At 41.7% G+C, this 21,807-nt stretch overlaps 1 protein-coding gene across 4 annotated transcripts in view; it reads right to left on the bottom strand.

Annotated features, from left to right (window-relative positions):
• The window catches only part of LOC135498222 (dual 3',5'-cyclic-AMP and -GMP phosphodiesterase 11A-like), a 33,066-nt gene that overhangs the window by 7,445 nt on the left and 3,814 nt on the right, over positions 1-21,807 (bottom strand). For 2 of the 4 annotated variants that reach the window (XM_064788435.1, XM_064788433.1), the window contains exons 2-4: positions 21,544-21,582; positions 16,033-17,556; positions 562-720 (exon numbers count right to left, since the gene is read on the bottom strand). In XM_064788435.1, coding sequence (XP_064644505.1) covers positions 562-720; positions 16,033-16,896 — 1,023 coding nt within the window. In that variant the 5' untranslated portion in view covers positions 16,897-17,556; positions 21,544-21,582. The remainder of the gene's footprint in view (positions 1-561; positions 721-16,032; positions 17,557-21,543; positions 21,583-21,807) is intronic. The other 2 variants (XM_064788436.1, XM_064788434.1) reach the window with 1 other exon arrangement.

Here is a 21,807-nt window from a genome sequence, read left to right as displayed (position 1 = left end):
TCTATCCTAATTTATTGGTCTCTTAGTTCCTGACTTCTGCTTATTTGGTCAATTTGGGGTCAAATAGCCGATTGGACGTCTGACGATATTGCAGGTTCATAACGAAGCTAATCAGCGGGTCTATTGGGAAATCCGAGTCGTCCGCCCGAGAATAATAAGCATAGTTTCTACTCGCAATATTGGCCACGTTTGCACCAATGTGAGTTGTGTATGGTTTTGCGCTTGGGTTATCGCAGAGTACAGTGGATGAGTGGACGGGACGAGGCGATGAGATTGTGTTTGGCGGCCAGTTTATGGACCACTATGATTTTATCACTACTGGTATGTCACTGAGGAAGTTGAAATATGGATCGAGATTTAAAAGGCCGGTTGGAGTCCAATGACACCACGATCTGTACACTGGTGTTTTTGTTACTTTAATCAGGACAGGAGGATATAGCAGTGGACGACAACATTTTGATGTGGGGCCACGAATCATTGAAAATACATGTATCTCATGTTATTGCCCCAGGCGGCGTCCAGCCTACCATTAAATCTACCTTATACCTATTCTATACCAACCTTTTCATCATCTTTCGTAAAAACGCTTCCGTTCCTGATCTTATGCATCACTTCCGCCACGCCAATCACCTCGTCGTCTGCATTTCTGATTGGCATACAGAGTAGCGAGCTCGACTGGGAGCCGCCGATTAAATCCACCATCTCATTGTACCGCGGATCCTGAAGTGATAGAAATGTAAAAGTACATGCAGACACGATGACGATAGTTCTGATCATTGCATAGACCTTTCGTGCTCGCATCCATTACTTTCTTAAGGCAATAGTGACAGCAGGTCTAACCACAAACGGACATTATCATTTGTTTGGTTCAAATGAGACTACCTGTTTTACCTGGATTTGAAGAATGAGGATGTGTACGTTTTAAAAATGCAGCTGAGAAGAAATTTTCACCAGTTCTATATGCTACTCGCATAAAGGACACCGACAGCATGGCGCATTTTCCTCAAGCAGATATAGGTCTCGTGATGCAGGACTTCCGGTGATATATCTTTCACGTTTTGCAGTTTTTGCGCTGCAAACTTGCGATTCCTCTCTTCTCACTAAGAAGAAAACAACATTCCGCTTTTGAACAGCCTGAATTGAGCTACCCGGCCCACCCCGAGGAACGCGGCGAGTTCCGAATTGACACAACAATTAAAAACAACACGAACAGAGACCATCTCGTCGGATGAAAATGCAAATGAACCTTTCTCGCCGAGTAAAACCCCTGCTTGAAAAATGTCACGAGAAGTGAGATTTGATGACAACTGATGTCGTCTTGAATACATGACCCTTATATTTGAGGAATTACACGACTTTTGATTGTTCAACATATAAAGCTGGGATTTCGCTGGGAGCCATCACCGATCAAATTTACCGGTTCTGAAATGAAATATAAATTGATGAGGTTGTCGAGACTTGGCGGCGATAAACACCGGTAAAAATTTCAATATTCTAATCCGGCATGGTTGATTAGAGATTATGTGTCACATGAGCAAGAAGATACATTTTTGTCAGGGCCGTATTTAGCGGCGGGGGGAGGGGGGGGGGGATACACCCGGGCGGGCTACTGCTTGGGGACTGTTATGGCCTATCGCTATGGATCTTTTGATTCGGATATCATCACGCCTGTGCTACATCCGGGTCATCACGTCTGCACCAGCAGATAAAATATCATTCGATCTGCTTGGATAATGGCCTGTTGACAGGTTGTTAGTCTTGGTAATAAGGGTATGGCGACTGATGAATATCAATTTTGACTGCACGGCCCTGACGCTTTCGTAACTACTGTTTTAAAGGTTTCTCGCCTTATACATGTATAACCAAATATGCTGGCAATAAGGCTAATCAAGTGGTTGAGTAAAAAGTAACTTTTGGATGATTTCGGTTTTTTAGTCGCCAGGTTTTGTCGTGGATACCCAGCTTTATTGACTTCCATGATGGTGTACAATGGAAACCATTGCTAAAAAATAAAGATTCAATATTGATAAACCAGGTATCTGTTTTTGTTTGTCCTCTTGAGACAAGAAGACGTCAAAGAGGTCCTCTTGATCAATATCAGTTTACCAGATAACAGTTTCGAGAAGACATTTTATACACAACCAGCCGACAACTTCACGAATATTGAGTATGGCGCTGTTCAATACAATTTATCAAGTCCATTTCAACATTACTTGGCCTCGGTCACGTACATCAGTGCGTATTTCTGCACTGGAAATGCACACGTTGATTCTGGCAACCTTCCTGGAAGAAAACAAGTTGAACATGAGGTATGTTATATGTATTGATATCCCTGTCATGAACGTTTAAGGTAAATGTCTCGATGAGTCTGAAAGCGGGCCGGGGGCGTGTTTTACCACAACCCTGTCCTGATATGAGACTGCTACCTGTCGAGAAACCAAACGATTGGATTAAATATCCATTAGGCGTTGCTTTGGTAAATATCAAGCCGTACCGTCTATATAATTGAGGGTTAGAACATGTTAAAGTATCAAAATATAATAGGAAGATGATGTACCTGGACAAGAAAGCTATAGCGCCCAATTGCATCCTCTCTGATAACGCCCTGATAGATATTGAGCGTTAAACCCATGACCCTGTAGTGTCCATAGGACAAATAAGTACAGTAAGTAAGTAAGTAAAATTAAACATTTATGGAGCTTTTTCAACTTGGTATATAAAGTCTTTTACTTGACAGTCAATCATGTTACCTATGCACTAAAGTGTCTCCTGAATAGGCACGTTCTCAGGGCCTCAACTTGTGTTTGTGTTTATCTGATGAATACTATGGTCTCGACTGTTGCAGAGCGTCTTGACATGGTAGCAGAGCATAGTCGGATTCGCTAAAGTAACCAGTACTTCAGGAATGGAGGCACCTGCAGCTCACTATGGCAAGGGAAATAGCTTGATGTCCTCCTGGTGACATACAAATGCCCGTTTCTTACGCAATCATTCTGCGTATTAATACTGAGTCGAGCTCCAAATTTGCTTCGGGAGAGGCTCTCGAAGCAACTGAAGCAGATCCAATCCTTACTCAGCCCCGAAGCCTTGTTATATAGGTCAGTAATCAAGAATTATCTCATCCTCGTTTTTCTCATTTTCATAAACGGCAAGAACCACCCGAGCAAGCAACCATCGCTAGAACTCATCTCATTTTAAGCTGAAAAAAGCTCCCACATTTCCTTATGATTTACTATACAGAATGTAGGAATACCTCAGCAAAGCTTAGATGGAATCAACGCTCATTTTTTCACATCCCTGGCCATACCCTCAGCAATAAAAACACGTACCTATTAGCTACCTTACGCTTGGTTTGCTAGATAACCTTAGTATGACAAGCCACGTTAGGTAGGGCCACCGAGGCGGAAATCTGGCGACAGATTCGCATCCATGTTGCAGAATCCGGCGTGGAATTGCTTTGGCTTCGAGGGAAGATAACAATGGCAATTCGGTGGGATTAACCCTCTCTGCCGTTGCTAAATCGAATCGTTGTATAACGATCCTGACATTTCGTGTCCTCTCAGCTTGCTTTTGGCACCATTATCGTATTGCCATCCTCTCACAAAACTTCTCAAAGGACCAGTGTTCCTGCTGTTTGCTTTCTCGGCATCACTTGGGGATCTTGAGAGTTCCGCAATTACAATGCCTGGAGTGAAGATACGGTCCCCGAGGCGCATTGCCTCACCCGCTAGCCAGACTACTTTTACGTGGCCCGTTTTGATTCTGCTGATAAGTATGTGAGACGATACATTCTGTCTTCGGGCGACAAATGTAGGTAAAGTTTTGGGTAAGACCAAAATTTCTTATCTCAATCTCCAATCTCCACGCGCAGAAAATAAGGTCTGAGTCATTCCATGATGGTGGCAGTTGTCACTGATATCATCCGACCGTGTTTCATTCCAGCACCAGCTGTTACAGCTGATTTATCCCTTATATCCAACCCAACTTCCACTCGGCAAAACCCACATTCTGCGTCGCTTCCAATAGCATCCTCTATGTTTCATCGATAGCATTTCGCTTTCTTTACAGCGCCATCGAGACGAGATAGAGAGCTTCTCGAAAACATTCTAGCGCTTAAAAAATATGATTGGGAGATTCACCAGAATATTGCAACAGGCTAAAGAATATGCCATGATTACGATTGGACTTAGGGCTAGCGGCCACTCTAACCGTGCTATCTCCTTCCTCAGTTTCATTATGTTGCCAACATCCAAGAAGATTACCACTGTTAGAAAAAAGCGCTTCCAAGAATTAAGGAAGAAATAAATCTTGGTTATTGGCGTGTCGTAGACAGGAACGCTTGTAATTTCGTACCATTATTCTTTGGTAAAGAGCTGATGAATCATGAATTGATATATATTGTATTTATTCTCTCTGCAGAGTTGACAGAAAAAGATCGTTGAACCTTTGAATTTTTAATAAATTGTTTGTTTTGCAATTTTTACGACTGCAAACTGAGTTGTGACGAACAAGATAGAGGCATTGTGCAAGCTTACTTCATTTGATATCACCCTGTTCCTGGCCGTTCCAAGATCAATGATACAATGCTTGGCAACGGAAATCCACATCGGACCACAACACATTTCTCTTAGTGAAGCATTGTGCCAATTCTCGGACGTGCCAATTAGAAAAGTACTTTCCACCTAATCTCATCGCGTGCTAATACAATACTTATCGACCGGATCACACCTTGCTAATGTAGCGGAAATCATTGCGTGACTAGAATATAGATCGTCTTACTTTTGTTTTAACTTGGTACCTGTGGCTGAAATTACCAGCTACGTTTTTCTTTTGTAGCACCTGTTCTTTCTCCTGCAGTGACGCTCAGGGATATTCACCCTTCTGCCCCATTAAGCTAAGACAGGGACCTCTGGCTGAGGTGTTCGGATAGGACACCATTTCAGGTGTAGGATCTCCAGAGAGGGGTCCATTTCCAGAAATCAAAGGCAATTCATGGTGAATTTTGAAAAGGCTAAAGGACATTTCTCAGTTATTTTCGAAGAGTTCTCCCCCAACGAAAGGTCGTTCGCAACTCCCTCCCTTCACGGCTAACAATGCGTGTTTGATGCCCGATCTGGTGTATGATACTGGCTGATACACCACTGGCTTCATTGCACAGCTACTACAAGTTCTGATTAATAATTTCTTCTCCCATGCTTTATCAAAAACGAATTCTCTCCTCTTGCAGACCCGAATAATTAAGATGTACGATTCCATTTGCTGCCTCTAGATCTTCTTCAGATTGCAGAAGGCAGATCAATGCCATTAGTTGCATCGCCGCGCCTTGATTATCTTACTATGATTGGTCTTGAGTTGCAGCTAAGCCATCGATACCGCGAGGGTTTTTTGTTCCTGAGGTTTCAAAAACACCGAGTGTATCGCAAACAGAGCGTTATCGTTTACGGAGACTGGTCATGGTAATGAGATTCAGTGAACTTCTATCTACGACCATATCGGTACCCGTGAGCCAATTTGAATACGGGTAGCAGTATAAGAATGTATGGTCTGTGGGTATTGAGAATGGAGAACTGTTAGTGAATTCTACTGGCACGGTAAGCATGAGTTAGCTCCGTCTTCAACGACACTATATGGCTAAATGTGTTCTTTGGCTATAACTGTTCCATTTTACCTTACCTAACCCACATTAGCCTGTGCGTGATGCAGGTTAGTGAGCTGTTCTGTTGGGAAGAACTTCCTTTAGCAGAGTATGCTGGAATGCTGGATGACAGAATGACGCTTGGTTGCCATGATCGATCACGTGAAGCTTGTCAAATTGAGAAATTGTATCGAATATTATCAGCGGCGGTAGCGAGAGATGCGCTGCTGACATGGTGAGAATTGCTTTCAGTTTTATAGTGGGGTATTTGACTGAAAGTTGACACGTCAGCAGTGCTTGAGATATATGCCATGCCTTTGAATGATGATATGGTTCTATCAGAAAGCACAGGCAAGGTCAAGAAGGTATATGTTGCAGGGTGAAGACTTGTAGCTACGAGGTTTACTGGCCTGGTGGTTGAGAAGAACACGCAAGGATGCTATACTCCTCCTCAAAGAGTAAGCAACGTTCCATTCTTCACCACTAATTAGTTCGCATACTCCACGTCAGGCCAAGTTGCACTGCTAATTTATTCTATTAGACGGAAATTAGAGTTTCCCTTTTGAAGAGCTCTTCAGCTCTTCTCCGACAATGCTGATTGTTCATTACTGTAAATTGCAACGTTGCATGCGAGAATACGACTACCATTTACACACGCTTCGGGTCTGTAAAGTCTGAGGAATGCTGCGGGGACTAAGGTAGGAAACAGTTTCGTCAGCATTTTTCAGATTATGATGAAAATTCTCAGCTTTCCTCTGCTGTTGATCGGATAAGTGCAATGTTCTATTATCTGTCATTTGTTCCCTTCTAATCCATGTTGTTTAGAATAAAACCCAAAAAACAGTGCTCACTCAAAATATCTCGGCTCAGCTTTACATCATCAGACGCGATTTTATTTGACCGAATTTCACGCAGCCTCTAATCTTAAAATGTAAAAACCTTGATGAATAATGCGACACACCGCATTATCAAGGCTCAATCTGTTATCCTTGATCATGTGTCGCTAAGCTGTGTTATCAGCTGTAGTGCATGTCAGGAATATGCTTGAACCATTGATAAGGCTGTGTGGTCTCATCGTCAACCTCATGTCTTCGGGTACATGAAGCCGCAAACGTGATAGCGACAGGAGCATCATACTGCATGAATTCCACAGAATTACCTTAGTGGGGAAAAGTTTCGCATCCTGTTTGGCCGACCAATGAACGGAACCCTGCGTCATTTACATCGAGCTCAACATCCGTACTTTCACTGTCTCTATCCCATTAGAAGGTAATTGGATTTCTTTTCCTCGGCCTCAGTTCACCTAACTACGAGATTTGATTGTCGCCTCGTTGACATTCATTTGTCGTCTTGTGGTACATCGCCAACGGGTATGACCATGACCCTGGCCTCCATCGCGGCAATACAGTAGACCTAATGACCCTGACCCTGACCGCCATCTAAGCGATACAGTAGACCCAAGTACCATGACCCTGGCTGCCCGATCGAAGCAATACCGTCGACCTAAGTATCATGACACTGGCTGCCCGATCGAAGCAATACAGTACACCTAAGTACCATGACACTGGCTGCCCGATCGAAGCAATACCGTCGACCTAAGTATCATGCCATTGGCTGCCCGATCGAAGCAATACAGTACACCTAAGTACCATGACACTGGCTGCCCGATCGAAGCAATACCGTAGACCTAAGTACCATGACATTGGCTGCCCGATCGAAGCAATACAGTACACCTAAGTACCATGACATTGGCTGCCCGATCGAAGCAATACAGTACACCTAAGTACCATGACACTGGCTGCCCGATCGAAGCAATACCGTCGACCTAAGTATCATGACATTGGCTGCCCGATCGAAGCAATACCGTCGACCTAAGTACCATGACACTGGCTGCCCGATCGAAGCAATACCGTCGACCTAAGTATCATGACATTGGCTGCCCGATCGAAGCAATACAGTGCACCTAAGTACCATGACACTGGCTGCCCGATCGAAGCAATACCGTAGACCTTAGTATCATGACACTGGCTGCCCGATCGAAGCAATACCGTAGACCTAAGTACCATGACACTGGCCGCCATCGGAGCAATACAGTAGACCTAATGACCATGACCCTGGCCGCCTTCGGAGCAATACATATATATGGTTACTATCTGGCCTTCACATCCTGGACATTTTTTTGGTCAGTTTGCGGCAAGGACTTTGGGTTTTGTTCCGTCAGAATTGAGCCCAACGGTTTTTTTAGCTAAACCGTTCAACTTGCGAACCTTACTCACTGGAAATGTTATATTTTACCAAGAACCAAACATTCATATTGTATAATTGAAATGGGTATCTTAACGAAGCTAGAAGGAACAGCGGCCGTACAAGAGATGTTCAAATCATTCACCACCTCATCACCTTACTAAGTCAACCACCAAATAACCGCGAGCTAAGTAAAGTCATTACCATTTCATCGCAGCCGAACATGTCAGTGGGCGATATAAATATTCGGGTTCCATCTCGCTCGCTATTCATGAGATAACGTCCCTCATCGCGACCCTGGGAATGGTGAGACGTGGTGAACAGGTAGATTGGGCACGAATGATTATTGTGAATCAGCTCATCGGTCTCATATCGTGCTAGTGAAACTCTATTCTCTATTCCAACATTTCCGTTAAAGGGATACTTGAAAATTTTTCATTTCTATCACCTGGAAACAGGAAAATGACCAATGGTTCAACTGATGTCGCAAAGCTTGTACAGAATCTGAATTGGTATTCAATAGACACCCACATTTGGCCATGATTGACCATCACTACTGAGATCGGATGTATGGGGAATCCACAGATTGATTGCAAATCACCAGAACGAGAGCAAGCAGCTTATGAAGGGCATTATCTCGCCAATCAGGGTTACCTGTTGTGAGAGGTGAGGAGCGCGGACAGAATGAAGTTTAGGAAAACAGCCTTGCCTCGTACGTGTACAATGGGCTTTAAAGACATATGATGTGCTGAGAGTGGCGTGATCAGTGATGAGCGACGATGTGCCTGAGATCAAAGACTAAGCTTTAGAAGTCTGGGGCACCAAATCTTTCTTTGCACTGGTCATAATCAAAGGACATGGTATTTCAGATTGTGTTAAAAAACTTCCTCTAGGACTGATATTCCAGGTGTGACCTGCCCAAAACTTTTCCTTTCACTTTGCTCTTATAATTTCCTTGTTTTATTGCTGAAAGGAAGTTGAGACAGACTTTGAGCTGCCGAACTGTAAAAGCTTACGAAACAACCAGTGAACTTGGCAGATGGAGCACTCTCCGGTCAAAATCGACCTACATGTACTTCACCATTTGGATGCTGGTATTGTGATCGACCAGCACGCCATTGCTTTACCATAGATCTCTATCTGAATTTGAATAAAAACCCCTTCGCCGATGTTGCGGGTCATCCTGTTCGCTCTCCGCAATTGAACTATTTCTTTGACGCCAAGCCTTTGATGTCTTCCCAATATCTGAAGCTAAGTGGACGAATAAAAGTGCTTTCTCTCTCAAAGCTTGGCGGAGTAGTCGTTCAAGTGTATCAGTTTACCAGATACCCGGTAATAATAGGAGTAGCCGGTGTGCAATATTCCACTGTTTTGTGATATATTTTAGCGAGAGCGATAGCTGAGACACTTTTAAATGCTTACTTACTCCTTCAAGGAATCCTTTACAGCTTTTAACACGTCCTTAAAGGAGTAAGCGAATGATCCCTTCAATATGTTTGTTCTTCCCCTATTTCATTAGTCATCCATTAGTCATCTGTCTCGCTAAATTTTTCTTAGCACCAGATACCACACCTGTCGCGGGAAACTTTCGCACAATCTCATTCCCTTGATGTATTGATGTCTCATTTCTCGTTCATGTGAAAAAGGATATGCCAAACCTCCCATCCAAACACATTCTGAGAACGTTCGACAGCGTTGACATCGGAAAACAAATCGAATTCTGTTTGAAGAGTAAAGCTGCTCGCGGACTAACACGATTTCACAGTTTATTTCGCGAGTTTTAATGAAGGCGCCTTATCAGTTCCCTCGTGGACTGCAAAGCTAAATCATCCCACTCTTTATTTGTTTTAGCTAATGGCTGCTTCCTCGCTTATTAAATAAATATAATTAAAGCTTGGAATGAAAATTAATGATTGCCTATTTCAATCTTGTAGCGCACAATGGACGTCTTCATCGCTTTCCTGCTGCAAAATTTATGACCTCAGCGGGCCTGACCAGTCATTTTACATGAATGATACCAGACACGCGTAATTACTTCTAATCCGTTGAGTAGGCCTGGATTTAAATGCTATTACACTCGTGTCCTACGTCATCAAAATAACATAAAGTAGTCCACAGTTGTCATTCGCGTATTGATTATTTTACCTTTATATCTTTCTGCGCGATCGTAAACAGATTTAATGGAACTCTTCTTCGCAAATCATTCATACAGCGCTCTGCTTGAGGTTTGAAAGAAAGATTTATATCTAAATGTCAAATCATATTACATTGTCTTTACGAGACATGTCCGTGTATGAATGGATCTCGAGTAGAAATGTTTTATTTTGAAATGATTTGAAGGAAAGTGAGGAAGGTGGACAACTTTATGTTGTTTTGGCTACGAGAGTAATTGCATTTGAATCTAGACTCCTTCGCCGACTTAAACAGGGAGTGCAGAGTTAGTCTAGTTTGAGGCTTCAAACGTAGCATACTGTTGGAAACATCGATACCACATTTCGCGAAATAATTAGCCTATGAGACAAAACGTCAGTACCAAATTTAATTTGCATTACCCGATTGCCCAGAGATTTCCAACACCGGACGTGGCACGGTAAATGGTAATTTAGCATTCCGCCTTAGCATCGAATCAGATTAACGGAAATCTGTTGCTCCGTGACATGAAAATTAACCAATCAGGCTGGGACACTCTGTGGTAATCAGTTTATTCTAGTACCGGGTACCCCGATATCTTCCGTGGTAAGATGATGCCTGGCCCCTGTCTGACATTATATTGATCTTATGAATTCACGGCCAGTGTCACGAATATCGGTGCCAACTCCCGATCCTTTGTTTACCCGCTTTAATTGACTTGGCCAGTGGCCCTAAGCAACTACTGGCTAGGATATTGAACTGGACGCTGACCGGAGTAGGAGTAAACAGTGCTGGGGTTGTCGATGTCACGGACGGAACGCGATCGATTCGTCTGAGACGCAATAAGTCCATTTTTTCTCTGTGGGTGGATGTCAGGCATGTACTTTCTCGAGGTGACGATACCATTAAGTATGTTTGCCTTTAGCAGTTTAGGCCTATCGACTTCCATGAAAGCTGTTGCGTGGACACAAAATTCAGTTCGCTCTCCGATCTTATGGACGTGATGAAAGGAAATTCAACAACACCCTATCAGATCACTGCTCGAAATTCCCACGGGGTAAGTTGAATACCAATGACAGTACAAATCAATTTCGGTTAGTGTCTGAAAGGATATTTCAAGGTTCCGGTAATCAAATTCCCGCTAGTCGGAAATCTACATGATTGCATTATTCTGTGAGGCCTGTTGCTTTTGAAAGTAATCGCCCATGGCCACGAACGGGAGAAATTGTTAAACTGCCTGCTCTATCCCAGGATGATCCTCAATAACAACGACTAAAGTTCAACGCAGCTCATTGTATGGATTGCTTTACATAAGAAATGAATCAATATTTCTCTTTCAGACGACCGAGAGGCGTGACGTCACTTCCACCTTCGGTAAACCCGATACCGTTATCCACCGTGGTGGTAAACCGAAAAAAAAGAATTTATCTTCTTGTTTACGTCCATTACTTCACTAAAACCGTTCCCTGACAGTTGTAATCGTAAGTGTGCAACCACAAACCACCCCAGACAATAAATGATAAAAACGTGTGCCATAAAAAGGAGCTTTGACTGAGCAAATGTGCAGGTTTAGCGTCATCAAGAGGCGCTTTTCATAGAAATCACGCCGTAAATCTCACGAAACGACCAGGTCACTTAATCGCCTCACTAAATCCTTGGCCAATAGCCGGTCTTTATCATCTAATGCCTCATTTGAAGGGCTCGGCCAACCATTGTCTGATGATCGAATGAAATAGTGGGATTGTGACTTGATTTGTTGTTTTATAGTTACGAGACGTGTTTCTGTAAAGCATCACAGTTGAAGACACGGAAATGTTCATGTTGAATATATGAAACGGCCAAGTGAGGCTATTCGAAGGCAATGGCGGTCTATTCAGGCAGGGACGAAATGATGTCGTGAATGATAAGGCTCTGCTTTGATGCCCCTACCCCAATCCCCCACCCCCCAACCAATCGATCGACCAGGCCTTCCTCTTTAAATGGTTCATCACTGAGGCCAAACCATGGCTGACTATCCTGAAGCCCAATCTCATTTAGAACCGGAATCCAGCAAGACCTCTTTAAGCAGCCAAACTGCGCATCAAACAAAGTATATCTCATCTCCGAGGCGGAAATTAAAAGTCTCTCTTGTCTTCTTAACTTACTTCTGATCTGTGACTCGGCCGCTATTACATAGAGTAGAAAAGCAGATAAGGTTAAAACCGTCGGTTATGGCTTCTTTTCCATTTCATCGTAGAAAATAGGTTGTTATTTGATTCCCGATTGGTTGATTCATGTCACGTGTTCTGACACTAGCCAATCGTAATGAGTGTTGCAGCCTGTCGTGGCGTTAACACAACTTTTATGACTCGATTTTATTTTAATTCCCATGAGTAGACTGTGGGATACGGATGTAGACGTTTGTTTTTTTCCTCCAGATTACGAAATATTTGATCACGAAAAACCTGGTTATTTGGACATTTTGAGAACAATATAACACTCGTAAAGGCAGGAGGGGTTATCTTATTATATATTATCTTACATTTGCTTCATACCGTGTGAAGAAAGCAGAAATACAATCCTGCGTTGCCAACTCAAGAAATCACCAATCTCAAAAATACCTAATCAATTAGTTCGCCCGACTGATTGATTGATTGCGTAGACATGCTGTCAATTTCAGGTTCTTAAGTACAGATTATGTCCTCTGCCAATTTCTATTCATTTGGTGCGTGACTTTGGAGTTGAATAGCTAAAGCTAAACCCATTCAACTAAATAATGAATATTAGTAATTTCCAATTCGTTATTATTTGTTGATTTTTTTAGTGAATTGAACTACTGATAATTATGAAATCAGGTGGTTTTTTTTCTTCCAAAGGTTAGTGAGTGGAAAATGTTTTTTATTGCCCCTTTTTGACTCGCACATATTCTTCCAGGAGTAAATTTTTGGAGAAATGAATCATTTTAGTGCGGCAGCCCAGAATAAACGCTTGTCAAGGGGTGCACCGTACTTACTGGTGGCTTAGTGAAATAGAAGTGCAGTTGTACACAATGCCGCAGTGCCATCATGGTAGAGTAGAGTTGCGAAACCCACCTGCCTATCGCAAAAGGCACTCGGACGAAATAAAATTCGTCCGCTTTCAGATGTTGACGTGGTAGGCGTTTTCGCATGAGTTGAAAGAATTCAATCCGTACTCAGACTGAAATAAAGTTCAACTTGGCAACGTTGCCACTCTTCATATCAGAAAACAAATTAAATTCTGTTTGGAGAGTAAACTCGCTCTAGGCAACATGAGATTTCACGGCTTATCTGGCGGAATTTAATGATGGTCTGATCAGTTTATTCGCTTCAAATCAATTTGAATTTGTCCTATCTTTATTTGGTTAGGCGTAATGAGTGTAACGCCCTAAATAAGCAAATGCTGCGTATAGAAAAGTAATCAGAAGATCCCAGAACTAGCAGAATATGATAATCTAAAATAATATTTAAAGGGCAATTTTCCCCATAAATTTTTGCTTTTTGCCTCCGTCTATCAGTGGCGTCAAGTACAGCCTTAGAATACAGGTTAGCCACTGCCCATCATTTTTTTCACACTGTTGACAGGAAGTAATATCTGCATTCAGAATTCACAATCAACTGCATGGAGAGCGAACAAATTCATGCAGTATTCAACAAAACGATACCCTTGATGGCTTCCCGACCATCCTTCACCAGTCCATCCTCTTGATGTGATATCGATGCCACTTGATATTCTCGCCTGATCAATGCCGCCCGGAACCAGAGTCTTTCAATAAAGCTGGAACCAAATAAATAATGCCTCGGGTGTTGACTCCATTGATTGTGTCAACACACATGTCATACCACATCACTGCTCGAAACACAATCGTGACATCTGGAAAAAAATCCAGCTGTGTCCATTACAGTGGAGTGAAAGTAAGCATGGCTGTAAGCATAGTTCCGTACACTATCCCTAATAAGCGTGTGCAATGATCCATTCATAGGCTACCACCAAATCTTGAGATCACTACATGTAATACGGCATACATGTATGTACGTGTATATGTGTTAACAATCGTATGGTATGTGACGACAAGTTGCGTGTTTCAGGAATAAACCTTATAAACTGCAGCAGAAGGCGACCAGGTTGTTAGGTGTACATGATGAAGGCTGAGGAGCCCTAAAAGAATTTTGGCGAATAGTTAGCAATAGTACTGATGACATTAATGTTGAGGCTAATAATTGATTTTTGGTCTGTGGATATGCTCAGCTCTGCAAATGTCTATCAAACAGATATTATCATATCAAATGGTATCCTTGCGAGATTGCCGTCATGATCAAACCAATTACTCTTCAAAGTCCCTTTCTTTGAAGTGAAGAAATTCTTCAACTCTCCATTTTGTGTACTGGTTATTCGGAATCACACTTGTTTTAATAAATCGCGAATCATGCCGCTCAGCATCCACTGGAAGTAGCAATTAACTCGCAGAAAGCGAGGCTTACAATAAGCTCCTTCAATGCGATTATACCCGAAGGCGAATTGAGTTGGAACATGCCCTGAGTTATTTTTCATCTTCGCGACAAGTCTAACATGTATAAGTGGTTTAGTTATAGAAGTTTCGAATGCAAAAAGCTCGATTGAGAATCAGTTTTGCCGTGCGAAACCATATGTTTTTCTTTTTTAGAATCTGATGAACTACATGTATCATGCACCCAGGGAAAAAGTACGGTATGTTGCTTGAAAAAGTAGAGTTGACTTTGCCCTAACTAGCGTTTAATTTGATTTCAAAATATAACGTTTATAAAGTAGAAAACCCGTTGGGTTTCAAATTGACTTGCGTCTGAAAGGAACAAAATAATTTTTTCTCTCATGAATCCTGTTTAAATCTTGCTGCCAGAAATGAAAAACGACCCTCAAAATAAATGTATACAGTTTCCCAACTCGCATTCGAACAATACACCATATAATAAACCTCATTAGTGAGCTTTAATTGCCATCGGAATACCAAATTACAGCATTTTGAAAAATAATCTTTTGAATAATAAAAGACATGTTCATTATTGACGTCATACGGTCTTAGTGTAATTCGTTCGCTCTTCTTGTAAATGCTGGTGAATTCTGACTGCCGATATTGCTTCTTGTAAACACTCTTAACATTTATGGTCGTGGCAAACATGTTCTCTGAGGTTTTCTTCGTCTCAAACAGCTTGAATCAAAATTGTTGGATTATCAATTTTGTTAGTGGAAGCATGACATGGAAAGATACCCTCAGAATTACTAGTATACTATTACCAATGCTGTTTCATAAAGTGTCCTAGACCAAATTAGTCGAAAAAAATGCGGGTTCACTAACTGTACTCCTTTTTACAACGTTAACGTTGGAAGATTTTGCTTCAACAAGAAACTGTTTTTGCTAAATTGCGTTTGAAACTGTCACGGCTGAGAATGGCACAGCTGGCCTTCAAACTGAAAACGAAATAAAAAAAAGATACACGCATGCGACTGAATTGTTTTGCTTGAATTTTCGCTCAGCTGTAAGAAAACGAGACAAAAGTGAAATCGACAGCTTTGGTTTCTTCTTGCATGTCTGGTGTTCATGACTAACTTTTAACTAACCTCAAGTGAAAGGGAGGATGTATAAGACGAGGGTCTTTTGATGGAGTTTTCAGTTAAGCCGATGGATAGTTATGTATGTATATACGACAAACTATTGGCTGTTCGATAAGGAAGTCATGTTCTTGAGCTGTATAAATATGCAAGCAATACGGTGAAGCAAATCAATCAGGCTGGCAGCTGTACATGCATATACTCATACATGTATGAACTTGTTATGACGGGGCCCGAACCATCGCTGAAAGCAAACTGCATTAAACATGACGGGGCCTGTCGCTAAAAGCAAGGTGTATGAATTGTAAAAAAAGCTGGGTCTCCATCGCTGTAATCAAACCGTATCAATTAAACATAACGGGAACCCACCGAGAGTGTAAAATGTAACGATAAACTAGTAAGAATAGAACAGGAAGATTGTAAATGTTTAGATATCTCACCTCTTGCGCATGCTCCAGATTCACTGTTCTTCCGGTTTCGCCAACATATCCCACGATACCTTTCCCCAGCGGCACTTTGTTTATATAGTTTCCGTGGTTACCGCGTAGAAACAGATCACTTCCGCGATAATCCTCAGACGAATCACATGATTTTGACACAAGCGTTTCGTGCCCTTTGGGCCCCTCGATGAGGTATAAAGTACTATGATCACAATCGCATAATATCTGAATGTTTGTCCGTATCTTCACCGCTAATCCGTCAAGGTCAAGGTCATTTGAGATATCCTTGACGATCTCAAGAAAGAACTCCCGTTCGTTAATGTGACGTAATTCGCGTTTATAATCCTCGTCCTTACTCGCATAGCGCGGAAGTCTGACTTTTGACTCAATGAGCATGCTCAGCATGTTGATATTTGTCGCCGGAAGTGACTTAAATTGGCGCATGCCCTTTAAGCTACTGCGCCTGGCTTCGAGAGTATGTGATTGTGTGACCGAGGGCTCGCACGTGCGAAACATACTTCGCATTTTAGATCTAGCAAAGTCATGACGGAGATGTTTCTTTGAATTTGTGCGAATGTGTTTGACGTCTTTGTCCGAGAAGAAGCCACTATCCGTCATTGTGACATTAGGTGATGCAGGACCGCTGCTCTCCTGAGAGAGAGATCCCCGATGTCCCGAGACGTAGTCATGTATGGTATGGAACCCATGGCCAACTAACCATTTGTTCACAAGACCGATGTCGGCCCTCTTCAGGAAATATTCCTGTACCAGCTCTGGATTTTGGTCGAAGTATTCCTCGAGTTTGTTTTGATCCAATGACCCCATATTGGAAATTGTGATGGTCACAGGCTGATGGTTATTCATTTGACGACTCCTGCAGAACGATCCGTTTTCTTGACACAGATAAGGAAATCTCAATGATACAAGATTTTCATGAACGAGCTAAAGGTGATTTACATCCTTGAATCAAGGATCCAAAAACCAGGATCACTGAGGAGACCACATGAGCTGCTTCCTACCTTGAGCACCGGCAACGACATCAAGAAAATGTCAGTCTCGGATGAAATCTGGTCATCGCTTTTATAAACTAACACTGATGAATCCAGAAGTCAATATCAGAATGAAAAAAAACCCACGTCAGTATTCCTCAAAGGAATAAGAGAGTTCCTGCGGCGATGATTAAAATCGAATCGAATCTAAAAGAGATGGTGTGTTGAGGAAGTCTACCGACCGGCGTGCTCAACTGAATGATCCCGTCTTTCCCTTCTCTCTGCCCGCCAGAAAATCAAGAGCTACTCGTAACAGTTCTTCAGCAGCGACTAGCGAGATCTATTTCACTCGAGAGCATCCCGCATTTGATACTTCAGTATAGACCAGTGTTATCCATCGTCCTAACAGTACAGTACATTAAGATCGTTCTTCTTGTATTTACCAATCTCCGTTGAGCATTTATGACCTCAGTTCAATTCTATTCCCTACAGCAGCATTCGGATTCAGAAACTGCTCTCTTGGTAGCAGTTGAACCTGAAAATATATGAAAAACGCATTATTCGCATTGTATCTAAACATTCAAACATTGCACAAGCTGTATTGCATAGGTGATGCCTTCTTTTTTATTCGAATAAAAATAATATAAAATCTTACATTTGATACGTGTAAGGTAGAGCTTTTTCGCTGTGCAAGAGATTTTATTCCCCATTTTAGTAAATTGTCGATCAGACAAGCTCTTAACCTGAAAAAAGACTAAACGAAGTGGGAGCTTCACATGCGTAAGAATCTCGACGGAGAGATAAGTACTTCACATCTCCTCAAGGAGATCTAGTTTTTTACTTCCACGAAATATGTTATTAGATGTAGATTGCAATTGACTTATTTGGCGAGATGAAGACACATGTTCGTTTCACATACAAGAATGTAACGGCATAATCGATCTTTTCTATTTTATTTTTCAGAGGCTGTTTAAGGTGCCCGTGTCAAAAGTTGAACCTGTTCCGTAGGTGCTTACTAGTTCTGTTGACCACAAATCACACAAAAGTCAATCGCCAATGAAAATATAGGAAATGGAAATGGAATTCGAATTATCGGTTGAAAAATCGTTTTTCCTCTGTAGCATGTAATTTGTATTGGCGGCTATAACAACATCATCACTTCCTTACGTCAAAGGCTTGATACTTATCGAAAATGAATCCGTTCGGTGGCTGACAAAGACTAATGGATTTATCGAATTAACACATCGTTCTGCAAGGCCACGGAACTAAAAATACGAAAGAGCCTCTGGTTCACACTTTGAGAAATCTTTCAAGCTAACATTAATGAGTAATCGGTACAAATTAATATCTTTCGTAAGGCTCTTTGTAAGTCAGCTAACGTGACAAGAAAGAAAGCGTGTATCAGCTTCTTGGATGTCAAGAAGTGAGAATGTCTGAGCCTTATTTCTTCACACCTAGATCAAGAGTTTAGTGATTGGGTTAGATGTAGACTTATTGAAAGACGTGCTTTCATTTGCCCCGACATGTTTAACTCGTGTGGCTTGGCCTGTGAAAAATGGCGGAAAATATTGTCACTTGAAGGTAAACACAACTGAAAGAGACGAGGCGTAGCGGCAAGCAATCTGTCAGACAAGACAAAGAAAAAGTAAAGTACCCTGTCTTCACCTTCACTCAAATAATGGTTTTACCGCCGCGGTGATGCCGAACTGTCTCATGATGTCTTGCGAGGAATGAAACGTGCACGGCTAGCATGGCAGAGGTTTTTTTTTAAAACAGTACCAGTAGATTTGTCACCGTAAACATGGCGTCACCGATTGGCTTACTGAGTATTTGTCTTTCATCAGAAAGCAGAGCCCTTACGGACCGAGTAAACAGTGGAAAAAGCGCGAGCATGACCGCGGCAATTTGTAAGAGTGACTCTGGACAAAGAAAACATTCGGTCATCCTGTCGCAGAAGGCTCCAAAGTTTGAGGAGTTGTTTTTATGCAGAACGGATTAATGAGGAGAAATTTCACTCTCTGCGGATAACCCTTGTCATGTTAGCGGCGGTCGGCTACTAAGTGCCGTAAGGAATACAAGAAATTGCCTCTATAAACATGTGGAGGAAGTTCGCAAGTAAACACGATTAAGTACTGCGAAAAATGGCAAACGGGGCTAACTGCTTTATCTTCGGTATTGAGTAGTGGCTAGGGATACCGATTTTGGTAAACTGTCTCTAAGGGAAACGAAAATGCAAATGTCAATTTCACCTTCCAGGCGAATTGACGCTGACGGTACGGGTACATTAAAGGAAGATAATGCCAAATTTATCTATCCAGGCCATGTCGTAAAGTCACAATAATGTGTTGAAGGTTTTAAGGGGTGTGAGAGTTCTCGATCCGTAGTCAGCCTCACAGCTGACCAAAAGCCATAACTACCACGCATCGTCGTGAAGATGTCGTACAATCAATAGCTTTGTGAAGAGTTGACACATTGCAAGCTATAATTGTCACTTGTGCTGTTATACGACAGTTCCGCGAATACCTTAGTCGAAACCGGCTACAATCTTGGGACTTTTGATTGCAGCTTTGACCTTGGCTTATCCCGTCAGCCCAACAAATCGAATCCCGAGAAACATGTCCCCAACATTAATTGAATATCCGCTAACGTGGAATAAGGATTAGTATTAGGGTCATGACCGCGGTGATGCTGTCTGTAGGGAATTGAACTTGTTAAAGTTGACAGTAAGAGTATTGGATAATTAGATATAAATATTGGTGTGGCTGACGGCAAGGGGTTTTTATGATCTGAATGTTTAAAGATGAAATTTCTCATCCGCCAGAACCTAGGAATTTTTCTTTGAATAAATTAATGTTGCTTCTGAATAAGAAAGGAAAACTTTTGTTGACCCTTCAAGATCAGTTACTAAAACGTCCTTGAAGAATCCCTGTTAAAATTGTCCAAATTGTTTTCAAAGCCATTAAAATCAACACCATAATAATATACAGGAAACCGTTCGATTGAAGACACCTTGTACTGTATAGTAGTAAGGTAAGTAGAGAGAGGTCAACAGAGGTAAGGTTTTGTTAAAATGAACAATTCTGGTCAAAACTTTGTGTTTCTTTTATAGAGGCATGCATCTGCTACCCAGATGCATGCCAAGGTACCACTGTATGCAAAAGCACAACAATGTATGACATGCTCAACAGACAATACCAACATGATGAAATCATTCCAAGCCCATCCCTGAGATCGATTCTCAACACTTCGATGTGGAGAATGAACATTGTGGAAGACTGATAGAACAAATACGGTGGTCGCAGCTGCTGATAATAGTTAATTGATTCAGCAGTCACCGAGGGCTTGTGTATATATAGAATATTATAAATAAATACTATCAATACACGCTTTTTTTCTCCGTACTACTGCCAGTAAAGAAACTTGACGTAGTATGTAATATACTACGCACTTTTTCTCAAATTTGCAACATTATAAAGTGTGTATGGGACCTCTCAGTATATTAGTATACCCCCAAATAAGCAGGGTATCATTTTCTAACATTTATACCAGTTTTTGGACACCATATTGACAACACAATTTATTTATACACAATGTAGTATGTGAAAGCAACATTTTTTTTACTCTAGTGTCGCCCTGGCTAATGAAAGGGACAGCCAAAATTGGCTTGATACACATCTCTCCCGCTCGCCTACTTCAAATGCTTCTTTGCAGGTGATGGCGAGAAGGCAGTTTCTACCATACATTTCGACCACCCGTTCACGAGGCATAGAAATCAGTCAGATATGCAAGTACTTCATGCATCAATCCCTCGTCAGTTCTACAACGGATTCCCCCAGCCATTACGGTAAAAGTGTAACAAGTGGCCCTAAAGTGAGACATGAAAACGACAACAGCTGATCATGGCGTTTGCCTTGGGGGAGGACAATGTCCGTTAGCTTTAAGATAAAGGGCCAGTCTTAGTGAATGATGTTTGTGGAAAGATGTCGGAATGATGTCGGCCCGACCATATTTTGCCTTGGACCCAACTTTACTTTTCAGTCACTCATAATAGATGAATAAAGCCGGTCATCGTTGATCAAAACAATAAACGCTGGAACATTAAAAAATTATGAACAACACTATATTTGGCTTTATAGTGGCATAACAACAAGTTTAGCGATGCAACTTCGCAAAGAAGCTTCACCACTTCGTAACACCACACTTCGAACCAATCAGAAGGCATTCATCAATACAATGGCAACGTGTCGAGACGAAAATAGGAGATATCAACATCAATGAATGAATGAATAATAAACTGATATCTTCTTCGAAGACGTTATTATCATGTCCCCAATCAAGAAAATACCACAAACATCTTACTAAAAGCTTGTGCACAGCGGAGTTAAGCATTGTTTCGACGGTGGGAACGAAGGTATCAATATCCCTTGTTGGCATTATAGTTTGCTCCAAGATGTTTAGAAATGTTGAGCAATGATGCATACTGTCAATTCTACAGTTTCTAAGCAAATTTTATCGAACCTACTTCAAATGATTCTTGACGAGAGGTCTTCATAACATGCCACTGTGAAGAAAAAAACGGTAAGAGATTAGTGTTATTGCCAACAAGTATAGAAAAATGGTGTAAAATATGAACGAATGTACATTGTGTATTGCAGATACTTAAACCTCACGTTGATACCGGCTCGGGCGAAGGAAATGAATGGGTTTCGTGTTAGCAGGCGATATTTACTTGGTAGGGCAGGTATCCAACCACTTACTAGAATCAAAATTGCTATAACAGGAAGCT

The sequence above is a fragment of the Lineus longissimus genome, chromosome 13 (assembly GCF_910592395.1).
Source record: "Lineus longissimus chromosome 13, tnLinLong1.2, whole genome shotgun sequence".
In the NCBI taxonomy this organism is placed as follows: Eukaryota; Metazoa; Nemertea; class Pilidiophora; order Heteronemertea; family Lineidae; genus Lineus; species Lineus longissimus.
The sequence above is the reverse complement of the archived record's forward strand: the minus strand, read 5'-3'. Positions and strand labels throughout refer to the sequence as shown.